The sequence below is a fragment of the Trichomycterus rosablanca genome, chromosome 21, assembly GCF_030014385.1.
Source record: "Trichomycterus rosablanca isolate fTriRos1 chromosome 21, fTriRos1.hap1, whole genome shotgun sequence".
Taxonomy (NCBI): domain Eukaryota; kingdom Metazoa; phylum Chordata; class Actinopteri; order Siluriformes; family Trichomycteridae; genus Trichomycterus; species Trichomycterus rosablanca.
Window position 1 is genome coordinate 18,826,461 of NC_086008.1, and position 15,816 is coordinate 18,842,276.

Genomic DNA, 15,816 nt, shown 5'->3' on the forward strand with positions numbered 1-15,816 from the left:
CACGTGCTCTCCTGTCATCCGTCTCTCACCTCTGTACATAGATAAACTAGTGACTAACTGCGGCTGAGCAAAGTGCACTTCCATGCTGGAGAATTTAAAAAATGCGCCCACTGTATCCAAACAAGAGCCGCACAGACAGTGTGTGTATATACATATATCTATAGCTATATCTATATCTATATATATATATATAGTCAATCTATTTCTCTGCATGCTTTGTTAGCCCCCTTTCATGCTGTTCTTCAATGGTCAGGACTCTCCCAGGACCACCACATAGTAGGTATTATTTGGGTGGTGGATCATTTTCAGCACTGACATGGTGGTGGTGTGTTAGTGTGTCACTGCTGGACTGAGAATAGTCCACCAACCAAAAACAACCAGCCAACAGCGTCCCGTGACCACCGATGAAGGTCTGGAAGATGACCAACTCGTCTCTGACTAGGTAGGAGTGTCTAATAGAGTGGACAGTGAGTGTCTGATCCACTCATACCAGCACAACACACACTAACACACCACCACCATGGCAGTGTCACTGCAGTGCTAAGAATCATCCACCATCTAAATAATACCCGGTCTGTGGTGGTCCTGTGAGGGTCCTGACCATGGAAAAACAGGGTGAAAAAGTATGTAGAGAAACAGGTAGACTACAGTCAGTAATTGTAGAAGTGGAGCTGATAAAATGGACAGTGAGCGTACAGTGATGATCAGTGTACATATACATGTATACATAAAGCGTGCTATGGTACTGTAATGGTCTCCAATAAAAAACACGTGTCTTGCATTTCAGGTACTTTCTGATTTGTGTGAACTACTTCTTCTATGGCGAGACAGTAGCCGATTATTTTGGTGTGTTAGTCCAAAGGGAGGAACCGCTGCAGTTCCTCGTTCGCTATCATCGCTTCATTTCCTTTACCTTATACCTGGCAGGTAAGTAAGAACGTATACAAGGCTCAGAGTGCAGGGGGGGGGCACAGATTACACTAACTAGGAGTTTGCATTAGTCTCTTATGGTAACTGGATAAACTACAGCAGCAAATTGTGATTTATTGTATGTAATTGTATTATAATTGTCTGGCTACTATTCGATTCTATACATATTCAATAGTAGCCAGACAATTATCAAATATGCATGGTGATGTTATTTTGACTGATCAGTGGTTGGCTTTGAGTTGTGGAGTTTAAAGAGCAAGCTAGAAGGACTTTTTGGTGCTCTGATCCAAACATGCCACTGATTACAGTGACCTTTAGTCCAGTCATGTGACCTTTTACTCAGATACTAATTGGTGGATGAAGTAGCATGACGGTGAACTTGTTTCACCCTGTAACGATACGATTACCAGCAAGAACATGATCGGACACTGATCGGCCAGTCTGAGGGAGGGAGGACTGTAGGGATTAAGGTACTGGACTAGTAATTAGAAAGTTGCTGGTTCAAGCCCCACCACTGCCACTACCATTGCTGCTGTTGGGCCCTTGAGCAAGGCCCTTAACCCTTAATTGCTTAGACCAGGGGTGTCAAACTCACGGCCCACGTCATTTTATGTGGCCCGCGAGAGCTTAAACGACTGTACGATTGTTGGAGTCGTTACAGAGACGCAGTTATAATTTAATGGGACACCTGCGCCTTTAAGTGCAACTGTTGACATCGTAGTCATGGCAACTAACTTTGACCCTCGCTGAGAAGCCATGTGACTTTTACGGCAAAAGAACGCGGGTAGTAACGTAAACAATAATAATAAATATAAATAATTATCTTGTAATATATTACCAAAGCATCGTGTGTAAGTAGGGGCGTTTATATTCTCAGTTGTTTGTAAATGTTTAGTGAGTATATCACAGCGTTTTAGTTACAAATTTACCGTAATTAAATACAATTGTTACCGTTACTATAGCAATTAGTATCTTTACACAAAATGCTAACTCGTTAGCGCTATTTTACGTTTGGTTAAATCTCATATTGTACCAGATGTAACACTTGACTACAGCTGTGTGCTTGTACTGTATTAAGTTCTTTATTGTTTGTATTGTTTGTAGTTTTACTTCATTCTGGTGCACACAGTGTATCACACAGCTGGGAAGCAAATAAAACCAACTGTATTCTGAAGAGAGCTGTCTGTCTGTCTACCTGTCTGTCTAGCTGAGAAAGGGGGATAAACTATTAGTGAGGGCAGAATGATTGTCTTAAAATACACTGTAAAATCCTACATAAACTGCATCTCTCAAAATGCAGGCTGATTTTGTGACCTGCAAAGTGGCACATCCCGCCAGTAGACGATGTTAACAAATATTTACACATGATCCCAAAATGTACAAGAAGATAAGTAAGAAAATTAAGCAGAAGGAGGAAATTTAATGAAAATGAAAACAAGTTTGTGCTTCAGGAAGAGAAAACGGTGCGTCTCTTGTGTTATGAGGCCGTGTCTGTGGTAAAGGAGGACGATATAAATGCAGAATTTAGCCTCCAAGAAAAACAACAGACTGCAATCACTGCAGGATACGTTACAATCGGCCCTTTGAGGGCCACAATAATGCTGACGTGGCCCTCGGTGAAAATGAGTTTGACACCCCTGGCTCAGACTGTATAATGTCACAGTACTGTAAGTCGCTTAGGATAAATGCTGAAAATGTATTTAAATGTATTATCGACGGTGCCTGCGCAGTGAGACGGGGGATGAGGGAGATCTGTGCATGACCTAACCCCACACGAACCCGCCTCGTGCAGGTGAAAAGAAGCACACGTCGGAGGGGGGCGGCCTTTATCCAAAGCGACTTGCTCAAGGGCCCAACAGCGAGCCTTCTGTTACTAGTCTATGGTTATACATATACCCCCCCCCCACACACACACACACACACACGCACTCACTTTCTGGTAATGTTATCACTGTGTACTGTATAAATGTTCCATCGGTTTGAAACTGACCGCATGTTATTTGCCTTTCACAGGTTTCTGCATGTTTGTTCTGAGCTTAGTGAAGAAACATTACCGCCTGCAGTTTTACATGGTGTGTACCAGCGGAACCGCGTGCAAGCACTAACCAAACATGAGTCGTTTCGTTCACACACTCTGTGCTGTAGACGTTTTTAAAAGTAACAACGTTGGGTGTAAATCTGTAATATTTCACCTGTGCAAGGAAAACGGCCTTGTGAGTGTCCGCGTGATGTTTGTCACCCATCAGTATGACGGCGTTGTATTTCGGTTTAGACTTATTGGCACTAATACTAGTTCTGCAGGGCAAGAATACTTATTAATTTATTTTTATAAGGATTTAAATCCATTGTTTTACACACTTTGGTTACATTCATGACAGGACAGGTCGCTACACGTTACACAAGATTCATCAGTTCAGGTTTAATATCGAACACGGTCACGGACGATTTTGTATCTCCAGTTGACCTGACTGCGCGTCTTTGTACTGTGGGAGGAAACCGGAGCGCTCGGAGGAAACCCACACGGACGCGGGGAGAACATGTAACCTCCACACAGAAAGGATCTGAACAAGCCGCTCAGGTGGCGCAGCGGTAAAAAGACACGCTGCGACCAGGGCTGGATTCTGAGTACATCGTATCGAATCCAGCTCTGCCTCACCGGTTCGAGGCCGAGTGGCCGTATGAGCAACGATTGGCCGGTGGGACAAAGAGCCGGACGTGGGTCTCTCTCTGTCAGAATGGTGCGATTACGACCTCTGCCGGCTGATTAGAGGCGCCTGCACAGGAGATGAGGAAGAGCGCCCTTAGGGTGTGTCTCTCCACATGCAACGCTAGGTGGCACAACACTCATCGATGTGTGGGTGGCAAAAATGCATCCGGCTGCTGCTCGTGTTTCGGAGGGGATATGGGTCAGCTTCGATCTCCTCGGTCAGGGCCGGGTTCGAATGCTAATTGAGCAATTGGATGTGCTAAAGGGGGGGGGGGGGGGGGAGGATCTGAACCACTCCACATGGGAATCGAACCCAGGACCTTCTTGCTGTGAGGCGACTGTGCTACCCACTGAGCCACCGTGACACGGTGAGCCCCCCCCCATATATGAACAACAGGCCAATCGTTGTTCATGTGGCCACTCGGCCCAGCCGGATGCCAGAGCTGAGATTCGATACGATGTATTCGAGATCCCAGCTCTGGTGTGCTAGCGTGTGTTTTTTTTTTACTGCTGCACCACCTGAGCGCAGTTATTAAACCAGTGTCACTAACTGCATCCTGGCAACCTTAAAATAATATGTTAGGTAGTGCACTACGTATATTAAAGTCACACCTTATGTCATACAGGACTCGATTTGAAGCACAGCCAAGAAATCTCAATGTTCGTCATAGCCGTCTGTCTTTGAAGAGAACTAGACCTGGCCTTTTCCACAGTGGGTCTCGTAGATGTAAGGGTCCCATGGCTAAGAATCTAAGAATAACAAGCTAATATTCCGGATATACACCGACTAGGCATAACATTATGACCACGGACACGGGAAGTGAATAACACTGATTATCTCTTCATCACGGCACCTGTTAGTAGGTGGCATATATTAAGCGAGCGTGAGGATCTGAGCGAGTTTGACGAGGGCCGAATTGTGACGGCTAGACGACCGGGTCAGAGCATCTTCGAAACTGCAGGCCGGCTCAGGCCGAGCGGCCACGTGAACAACGATTGCCCTGTTGTCCAGATAGGTGCGGGATTAAGCCGGATGTGGACTCTCTCTCTCAGACTAGTGCGACTGGATCACGACCTCTGCGGGCTGGTCGGTGGCGCCTGCACGGAGACGGGGAAGGAGTGCGGTAGAGGGTGTGGCTCTCCGTACACAGCGCTGCACTCGTCAAGTGTAGGCGTTAAGATGTTCGAGTGCTGTGCACGTGTCGGAGGGGGGCGCGGAGCAGCCTCGTCCTCCCCGATCAAGAGCAGGGGCCGGTATTAGTGAGAGGATGATTGACGGGCAGAAATCGGATGCGCTAAAGTGGGACAAGTGGTCAGTATCTATGAAAAGCGGTCCAAGGAAGGAACAGTGGTAAACCGGCGACAGGGTCATGGGCGGCCAAGGCTCAAATTGCTGAAGAAGTTAACGCCGGTTCTGATAGAAAGGAGTCAGGATACACAGAGCATCACAGTTGCAGGGCTGTTTTGGCAGCAAAAGAAGGACCAACACAATATTAGGAAGGTGGTCATATTGTTATGCCTGATCGGTGTACAGTTCTTGTTCTTGTTCTGGAAGAAACCCCGCCATAGCCAGCTTCTATAGAGCTCCCGAAAACCTGAGAAACATCTTCCACGTTAATTTAAAACACCTAATACAATCACTGCAGTATTATAACCATCGTATCTAAATGCCAACAAAGGTATGCCATGGAAATGGGCTAAAGTGGCAACATACCATAAATAAATAAACAATTTAGAGCTCTAGGTTGGTCTGCAAGACTTTTGGCATACAGATTATACAGATTATAAATAATAAATCCAGTGCACTTGTATCCGGTATCTGAACTGATGACATTTGCTTGAGCAATCTGTGAACCCTCTCACCGCACTGACTCACGATTAATCCATCATTCTGTAAGTGGGAGTGATTGTAGATAATGTGCTTCAGCTAGAGCCTGAAGACTTGACTCAGCACTTTTGTAGTTCTACAATTACTGACTGTAGTTCGTCTGTTTCTCTGCATGCTTTGTTAGCCCCCTTTTCATGCTGTTCTTCAATGGTCAGGACCACCACAGAGCAGGTATTATTTAGGTAGAGGATCATTCTCAGCACACTGACATGGTGGCGGTGTGTTAGTGTGTGTTGTGCTGGTATGAGTACGATGGAGTTTTTAAACACCTCACTCACTGTCACTGCTGGACTGAGAATCGTCCACCAACCAAAAACATCCAGCCAACAGCGCCCCGTGGGCAGCGTCCTCTGACCACTGGTGAAGGTCTAAAAGATGACCGACTCAACCAGCAGCAATAGATGAGCGATTTACATCTACAAGGTGGACCGACTAGGTAGGAGCGTCTAACAGAGTGGACAGTGAGTGGACACGGTATTTAAAAACTCCACTCATACCAGCACAACACACACTAACACACCACCACCATGTCAGTGTCACTGCAGTGCTGAGAATGATCCACCACCTAAATAATACCTGCTCTAGTAGTAGTAGTGGTCCTCTGGGGGTCCTGACCACTGAAGAACGGCATGAAAGGGGGTAACAAAGTATGCAGAGAAACAGATGGTCTACAGTCAGTAATTGTAGAACTACAAAGTGCTTGTATATGGTAAGTGGAGCTGATCAAATGGACAGTGTGTGTAGAAACAAGGAGGTGGTTTTAATGTTGTTATTGAATTTACAATGGTTAAATCATGTAGGTACCCAAATTTAGGTCTTACAGGGTTTAAGATCAGCGCTATTATGAAGGGGTTGAATAATTGTGACATGGAAGTATGAGCAAGTGAACAAAGGAAGTGTATTATACGTCATTCAACTAATAAAGACTTAATATTAAAAGCTCTATAGATGTAAAACAACCGTAGAATTATACATGATATATATGATATATGATAGTAGGAATGTGTGCTGTCTAATTTCTTTAACAAAACGTCATCCCGGCTGTTCCATTAATAATGTGGTCCTGTGTCTGTGTGTGTGTGTTTTCTTTGCCACTTCAGTTTGCATGGACCCATGTGACGCTGTTGATTGTGGTAACTCAGTCTCATCTGGTCATTCAAAACCTTTTTGAAGGAATGATTTGGTAAGCAGGACTCGCATCCGACTCGTCGGCCCGGCATCTGCCGATTAGTTTTGATTACAGACAGATGCTAACGACGACGCTGGCGTGTTTGTCTTACAGGTTCATTGTACCGATTTCGATCGTCATCTGTAATGACATCATGGCTTACCTGTTCGGCTTCTTCTTTGGAAGAACGCCTTTGATTAAGGTGAATTTTCTGTCGAATTTTGGATATTTAATAGTATTTGTCTATAAAATGAACTTCAAGTCAAACCTTCATGCTTTTTTTTATTTAGCTCTCTCCAAAGAAGACCTGGGAAGGCTTTATTGGAGGATTCTTCTCTACGGTGGTTTTCGGGTTCATTGTAAGCTCGCACCAACCTCGAAAGTAGAAAATGAAACATATATTGTTATTTTATCACATCTGTAACATATTAGGGCAGTTGTAGCCTAGTATATTATATTCATTCATTACACACAGACTGATATATTTCTGATGTTTATTTCTTTTAATGTTGATGATTATAACTGACAACTAACGAAAACCCCAAATTCAGGTTCTCAGAAAATTTGAATATTGTGACAAGGTACAATATTGAAGACATCTGGTGTCACACTCTAATCAGCTAATTAACTCAAAACACCTGCAAAGGCCTTTAAATGGTCTCTCAGTTTAGTTCTGTAGGCTACACAATCATGGGGAAGACTGCTGACTCGACAGTTTTCCAAAAGACGACCATTGACACCTCGCACAAGGAGGGCAAGACACAAAAGGTCATTGCTAAAGAGGCTGGCTGTTCACAGAGCTCTGTGTCCAAGCACATTAATAGAAAGGCGAAGGGAAGGAAAAGATGTGGTAGAAAAAAGTGTACAAGCAATAGGGATAACCGCAACCTGGAGAGGATTGTGAAACAAAACCCATTCAAAAATGTGGGGGAGATTCACAAAGAGTGGACTGCAGCTGGAGTCAGTGCTTCAAGAACCACCACGCACAGGCGTATGCAAGACATGGGTTTCAGCTGTCGCATTCCTTGTGTCAAGCCACTCTTGAACAAGAGACAGCGTCAGAAGCGTCTCGCCTGGGCTAAGGACTGGACTGCTGCTGAGTGGTCCAAAGTTATGTTCTCTGATGAAAGTAAATTTTGCATTACCTTTGGAAATCAAAGTCCCAGAGTCTGGAGGAAGAGAGGAGAGGCACAGAATCCACGTTGCTTGAGGACATGTGTAAAGTTTCCACAGGCAGTGATGGTTTGGAGTGCCATGTCATCTGCTGGTGTTGGTCCACTGTGTTTTCTGAGGTCCAAGGTCAACGCAGCCGTCTACCAGGAAGTTTTAGAGCACTTCATGCTTCCTGCTGCTGAGCAACTTTATGGAGATGCAGATTTCATTTTCCAACAGGACTTGGCACCTGCACACAGTGCCAAAGCTACCAGTACCTGGTTTAAGGACCATGGTATCCCTGTTCTTAATTGACCAGCAAACTCGCCTGACCTTAACCCCATAGATAAAGCAGTGCCACAGACTGATGGACTCCATGCCACGCCGCATTGCTGCAGTAATCCAGGCAAAAGGAGCCCCAACTAAGTATTGAGTTCTGTACATGCTCATACTTTTCATGTTCATACTTTTCAGTTGGCCAACATTTCTAAAAATCCTTTTTTTGTGTTGGTCTTAAGTAATATTCTAATTTTCTGAGATACTGAATTTGGGGTTTTCATTAGTTGTCAGTTATAATCATCAACATTAAAAGAAATAAACATCAGAAATATATCAGTCTGTGTGTAATGAATGAATATAATATACAAGTTTCACTTTTTGAATGGAATTACTGAAATAAATCAACTTTTTCATGATATTCTAATTTTATGACCAGCACCTGTGTATAGTATGTGTACAGTATATATACAGTATATATACACATCTACAGTACAATGAAATGTTCCGCATATCCGAGCTTCAGAGCGTTTTTCCTAAACATCAGTGCAGATGACCGGGTTTGATTTTCTTTCTATTTCAGTTTGCTTACCTGCTCTCCCAGTACCAGTACTTCGTCTGCCCGGTCGAGTACAACAGCGAGACCAACCGGTTCGCAGTGGAATGTGAACCCTCGGAGCTGTTCGTGCTGCAGGAGTACAAGCTGCCCGCGGCGGTGCAGAACGTCCTGAGATGGGTAAGGACGTGTGCACACACTATATGGACGAAAGTATTGGGAATGTATGTGTTACAGCCACGACGATCCCAAACGGCTGTAATAAATCATTTATAGAAAGGATATGATATGCTGCCAAGTTGGCAGCAATAGCTTAGGGAAGGCCCTACCCCTGTGCGCAAAGCAAGCTCTACAGACGTTAAGAAATCCCAGGTTCAAACCACGACCCCACCGAACAACTTCGGGATGAACTAGAATCAATCAAGGCTTTCTTGACCAACCATAGACGCTTGATAAAAATCATTGCTGCACAGCTATGTAGATTAATCCATGTTGTGCTGTGCCTCTACAGTCTAAATGTACGAAGGTGAGACGATTCTAGACAATAAAGTGCTTCTAATTTACTAAGGCTGTAACTAATCACGCAAATCACTGGTTCCATCATGACAGGACAGGTAGCTACAGGTTAAATATACATGATTTATCGGTTCAAGTTCAACGTCAAAAACCATCATCTCTCCAATTCGATGTCTGAACTGTTGTGAGGAAACCATAGCTCCCGGAGGATACGTAAAATCTGGGAACTGGAGTTTTTAAATACCGTGTCCACTCACTGTCCACTCTATTAGACACCCCTACCTAGTCGGTCCACCTTGTAGATGTAAAGTCAGAGACGATCGCTCGGTCGATCTATTGCTGCTGTTTGAGTCGGTCGTCTTCTAGACCTTCATCGGTGGTCACAGGACGCCGCCCACGGTGCACTGTTGGCTGGATATATTTTTGGTTGGTGGACTATTCTCAGTCCAGCAGTGACAGTGAGGTGTTTAAACGCTCCAGCAGCGCTGCTGTGTCTGATCCACTCATACCAGCACAACACACACTAACACAACCACCTAAATAATACCTGCTCTGTGAAAGGGGGGTAACGAAGCATGCAGAGAAACAGATCGTAGAACTACAAAGTGCTTCTAGATGGTAAGTGGAGCTGATCAAATGGACAGTCAGTGTAGAAACAAGGTGGTTTTAATGTTATGGCTGATCAGTGTATGTATAGAAAGCTCTTAAAACGACCAGGCAAACATCTACCCGATTTTAGCATATTGATCTATTGGGCAGAAATACAGCTGATAGAAACTAATTAGACTTGTTTTTATTTACACATTTTATACTGTACATTGGACATCAGATGCGTAATAAATGTATTTAATTTTATGCCTGTTTTTGTCCTACAGGAAACGGTGAATCTGTACCCATTTCAAATCCACAGCATCGCTCTCTCCACGTTCGGTTCGCTAATCGGCCCCTTCGGTGGCTTCTTCGCCAGTGGATTCAAAAGAGCTTTTAAAATCAAGGTAAGTCTGAATAACTCGCTCTTATCTTCTCTTTGTCCTTTCTGACTCTCCTGTACGGTAAAATATGCATCTGGAAATTGGTATGTGCAGCCTAATGATAACCAAACTGACAGGTTTAAAAAAAAAACAAAGCGGGTTTATGATGCATTTGAATTGGACTGAAAGGAATCCAAATAATGAATATTTAAGTACAGTTTAACAAGCTTTGGGCCTTTTTAACAGATTGATTCATTCAGGTTGACATTTGAAGATCTTGTTTGTGCCGCTCAGGTGGCGCAGCGGTAAAAACACACGCTGGAACCAGAGCTGGGAACTCGAATACATCGTGTCGAACCTCGGCTCTGCCTTCCGGCTGAACAGCGATTGGCCTGTTGTTCAGATATGGGCGGGACTAAGCCGGATAGGGTCTCTCTCTCTCTCATAACTAATGCAATTACGACCTCTGCAGGCTGATTGATGGCGCCTACACAGAGATGAGGGAAGAGTGCTCTCAGGGTGTGTGTCTCCGTACACCGTGTTGATCCGCATTGCACTCGTCAAAGTGTAGGTGATGAGATGCATACGGCTGATGCCCACGTGTCGGAGGGGGGCGTGGGTTAGCTTCATTCTCCTCAATCAGAGTGGGGATCGGCATCGGTGGAGAAGGAAGCATGACGCAATCGGGCAATTGGACGCACTACAAGGGAGAAAATGCATACATTTTATATATATATATTATATATATATATATATATATACTTTATATAATAGGGACATGAAATTATGCAGCATCAACCCTAGTTCGTGGGAATCCAGCGCTGAAGACCGTACAGCCTTGTCTGTGGGGTAACACACTGAATAACAGCGTTTTTAATTCCTCAGGATTTTGCGGACACCATCCCCGGACATGGTGGCATCATGGACCGATTCGACTGTCAGTATCTGATGGCCACATTTGTTCACGTTTACATAGCAAGCTTTATAAGGTAAGGTTGTGCGTTTTACCTTGAACCCAGCGGACATGTGTTCCCCTTTTTGTCCTCCAGTCTGCTCATTTCTGGTTCCTTGGTGCAATCCTCTCGTCCCCTGCACTGGCCGAGGAGAGCCTCAGACTATCATGGGCCTTCCTCCGCTGTATGCGGTCGCTAGCCGCTTCTGTTCAATCGCCAGTGGTGGATTCTCACATCGGAGAGCTGTACTGCACACAGAGAGCTGCGCTATCAATCAATCCCCACGAATCAATCCCCACTGTTCGTGCACCTTGGCCAAAACAGAGACCTTACACTCTTATGTTTTGTGCTGATCCTAATTTTATAGTCTTACCTCTTAAAGAAACTGTAATCAAACAATGTTCCTACAGTCAGAGACGCTACTAAAAATGATGTACAGGCAGTAGGCAGCATTGTGCAGTTGAGGGTTAAGTGCCTTGCTCAGGGGCCCAACAGTGACTACTTTGGCAGTGGTGTGGCTTGAACTGGCAACCCTCTGCTTGTTAGTTTAGTACCTTAATCACTGAGCTACCACTGCCCATATATGGTAATCGTGCCCATATATGGCTAGTAAAATTAAACCCCAGCTCTGCCATGCAGCCATGGTTGGGTTCTTGAGCAAGTCCCTTAACTCACTCAGCTTCTGAATCCCTTTACTAATAATAGTTACCCAATTATTGTAATTGTCCCACATTTTACCCTTATTCACCCTAAAAGAATTAGCAAGCATAAAACTACGGCTACACTTTTACTGACTGTTGTTTTGCCGTTTGTCTTTCAGAGGTCCGAACCCCAGCAAGGTCTTACAGCAGCTGCTCGTCCTGCAACCCGAACAGCAGCTCAGCATCTTCAACATGCTGGGCAACCACCTGAGAGAGAAGGGCGTGCTGCCCCCTGCTGCGCCGCAGGAGTGAATCCTCCCTCACCCTATTCATTTCACTTACTTGACTGTGGACGCACAACCACACGTACGCTGCAGTGCAGAGAAGGTCTGCAGCTCCCTTCCTATAGAACAAGACGAACACTTCCGCCGAACGAACACCTCGTCACAGTACACACACACACACACACACACACAAGGGCCGGAGAGCAGAACAAAAAAAAGGGAGCATGTGGTAAGTGAACGTTGGGGTTTATGAAGGGTTATAATGCACAGCGAGAGGACTGCGCTGATTTTGAATCTGATTCTAGTGTCTTTTTTTTTTTTTAAAGGCTATTTTTAGTCCAGTAAGCCAGTGTTTCCCAACCTTTTTGAGCCAGGCACATATTTCACGTTAGAAAAATCACAAGGCACACTACCAAGAAGTTGTACCGCCCTCTAGTGGAAGAGAATGTAATTGTTCTGCCTGTAACTACACACCGCAGTACCAATCAGGTGAAATTGGATAATCTTCCACGGCACACCTGATGATTTCTCACGGCACACTTATGTGCCGCGGCACAGTGGTTGGGAAACACTGCAGTAAGCTGTGATTATGTTCTTTTAACCAGTGCTGATAATCTATCAGCTACACGTTTAATCATGATCCTTGAGCCATACAGTTACTGCATCTCCTACAATCGTTCTTTGGGTTTTTTCTATTCTTTATATAGAACCACAATTAAAAAAAATTGTTGGGACGCTGCGTAAAGTATATAAATGTTAATAAAACAAAGAACGAGATGATTTGCAAATCTAACAAGCCTATGTTTTATGCACAGTAGAACACAGAAGTATCAGATGCTGAAAGTGAGACATTTTACCATTTTTTACCATGTTTACCTTTGCATTTTCCCCTTCTCGTCTTCCATTTTTGCTGCTCGCGCCACCCCTGTACCGACCAAGGCGAGCCACGATCACCGTGCGCCTGCCCCTGACGTGTGTGAGGTCGCCAGCCAGTGATGGATTGCACTATGCCCTCTGTCAATCATCCGCCCTTGTGCAGAGCTAGATTTAAATGCAGTCTATGTAGAGAGCTCATTAGATTGAGACCGATGCTTATTGTGTAACGTCCCCTACGTGAAGTGAGGAGACCAAATGCTGGAGTTTTTGGGAGACGATTGTTGGCCCGTTCTTGTCAGTCCCGGGTCCTTGCCTGATTTTGGTGAACGGTCTGGACTGCGGACAGGCCCGTTCAGCCTGATGGATGACCGGATGGATGGAGTATGTGGGTTCCAAACCTCGTCCAGAATCGCACACTTAAACAGTACGTCGTGAAGCAGAACGCGAGCGCGCAGTATGCACGCAACCTCGGGTGTACTACGTTCGCCGTTTTACCCACGCCACATTAATTAATTAACAAAATTAGTCCTGTTGTTTCCCACAAAGGTGCTCATCACGTTATTCAGGGCTGTACACGATCATAACACTTTAATTTTTTGTCTCACTTACACCTACACTTACTTTATTTACTACGCTTTGAATGCCTTCGCAGCTCCAGTTGAATTATGGGATATCGCATACTGCTTTTGCATACAGTTCAGTATGGAAGTATGCAATTTTGGACCCAACCTCCGCCTCTCTAAAATGTTTTTTTGTATGAGTACCACTTGCTTTTTCAGCCTTTTGTTGCCCCGTCCCAACTTTTATAAGATGTGTTGCTGCCATCAAGTTCTAAATGAGTAAAATGTCTCACTTTCAGCATCTGATATGTGCTCTATGTTCTATTGTGAATAAAACAAGGGCCTATGAGATGTGTACGTTTATTTACATTTTACACAGCGTCCCAACTTCTTTGGAATTGGGGTTGTATATGAAAGGGAACTTCTTAACAACAGCAGCACTGGAATTTAGACAGACACTGTTTATATATATATGCAGAGATCTCATACGTAGTAGTGTAAATAGATCTAGATTTTACTAATAAAAAAATATATATATATACATTATATCTAGTATATGACGTACACTAGAACAAATCCTATCCTAGTTTTTTCATAGGAGTAAAAACTATGTGCAGAATCCCACAGATTGCCATTAACCCTTTAGAGATAATATATATTATATATACAGTGTATCACAAAAGTGAGTACACCCCTCACATTTCTGCAGATATTTAAGTATATCTTTTCATGGGACAACACTGACAAAATGACACTTTGACACAATGAAAAGTAGTCTGTGTGCAGCTTATATAACAGTGTAAATTTATTCTTCCCTCAAAATAACTCAATATACAGCCATTAATGTCTAAACCACCGGCAACAAAAGTGAGTACACCCCTTAGTGAAAGTTCCTGAAGTGTCAATATTTTGTGTGGCCACCATTATTTCCCATAACTGCCTTAACTCTGCTGCTCATGGAGTTTACCAGAGCTTCACAGGTTGCCACTGGAATGCTTTTCCACTCCTCCATGACGACATCACGGAGCTGGCGGATATTCGAGACTTTGCGCTCCTCCACCTTCCGCTTGAGGATGCCCCAAAGATGTTCTATTGGGTTTAGGTCTGGAGACATGCTTGGCCAGTCCATCACCTTTACCCTCAGCCTCTTCAATAAAGCAGTGGTCGTCTTAGAGGTGTGTTTGGGGTCATTATCATGCTGGAACACTGCCCTGCGACCCAGTTTCCGGAGGGAGGGGATCATGCTCTGCTTCAGTATTTCACAGTACATATTGGAGTTCATGTGTCCCTCAATGAAATGTAACTCCCCAACACCTGCTGCACTCATGCAGCCCCAGACCATGGCATTCCCACCACCATGCTTGACTGTAGGCATGACACACTTATCTTTGTACTTCTCACCTGATTGCCGCCACACATGCTTGAGACCAACTGAACCAAACAAATTAATCTTGGTCTCATCAGACCATAGGACATGGTTCCAGTAATCCATGTCCTTTGTTGACATGTCTTCAGCAAACAGTTTGCGGGCTTTCTTGTGTAGAGACTTCAGAAGAGGCTTCCTTCTGGGGTGACAGCCATGCAGACCAATTTGATGTAGTGTGCGGCGTATGGTCTGAGCACTGACAGGCTGACCCCCCACCTTTTCAATCTCTGCAGCAATGCTGACAGCACTCCTGCGCCTATCTTTCAAAGACAGCAGTTGGATGTGACGCTGAGCACGTGCACTCAGCTTCTTTGGACGACCAACGCGAGGTCTGTTCTGAGTGGACCCTGCTCTTTTAAAACGCTGGATGACCTTGGCCACTGTGCTGCAGCTCAGTTTCAGGGTGTTGGCAATCTTCTTGTAGCATTGGCCATCTACATGTAGCGCAACAATTCGTCTTTTAAGATCCTCAGAGAGTTCTTTGCCATGAGGTGCCATGTTGGAACTTTCAGTGACCAGTATGAGAGAGTGTGAGAGCTGTACTACTAAATTGAACACACCTGCTCCCTATGCACACCTGAGACCTAGTAACACTAACAAGTCACATGACATTTTGGAGGGAAAATGACAAGCAGTGCTCAATTTGGACATTTAGGGGTGTAGTCTCTTAGGGGTGTACTCACTTTTGTTGCCGGTGGTTTAGACATTAATGGCTGTATATTGAGTTATTTTGAGGGAAGAATAAATTTACACTGTTATATAAGCTGCACACAGACTACTTTTCATTGTGTCAAAGTGTCATTTTGTCAGTGTTGTCCCATGAAAAGATATACTTAAATATCTGCAGAAATGTGAGGGGTGTACTCACTTTTGTGATACACTGTAGATGATAAATGAAACTTGAAGCGATTT

The 15,816-nt window shown here is 44.4% G+C and overlaps 1 protein-coding gene across 1 annotated transcript in view; it reads left to right on the forward strand.

The window, feature by feature from the left end:
* cds1 (CDP-diacylglycerol synthase (phosphatidate cytidylyltransferase) 1) overlaps positions 1-13,152 on the forward strand; it is a 36,465-nt gene extending 23,313 nt beyond the window's left edge. The window contains exons 5-13 of the mRNA XM_063017685.1: positions 788-927; positions 2,944-3,002; positions 6,626-6,708; positions 6,808-6,895; positions 6,984-7,052; positions 8,705-8,857; positions 10,069-10,188; positions 11,050-11,153; positions 11,938-13,152. Of these exons, the coding sequence (XP_062873755.1) occupies positions 788-927; positions 2,944-3,002; positions 6,626-6,708; positions 6,808-6,895; positions 6,984-7,052; positions 8,705-8,857; positions 10,069-10,188; positions 11,050-11,153; positions 11,938-12,070 (949 nt within the window). The 3' untranslated portion in view covers positions 12,071-13,152. The remainder of the gene's footprint in view (positions 1-787; positions 928-2,943; positions 3,003-6,625; positions 6,709-6,807; positions 6,896-6,983; positions 7,053-8,704; positions 8,858-10,068; positions 10,189-11,049; positions 11,154-11,937) is intronic.
* Positions 13,153-15,816: the final 2,664 nt, after the last annotated feature.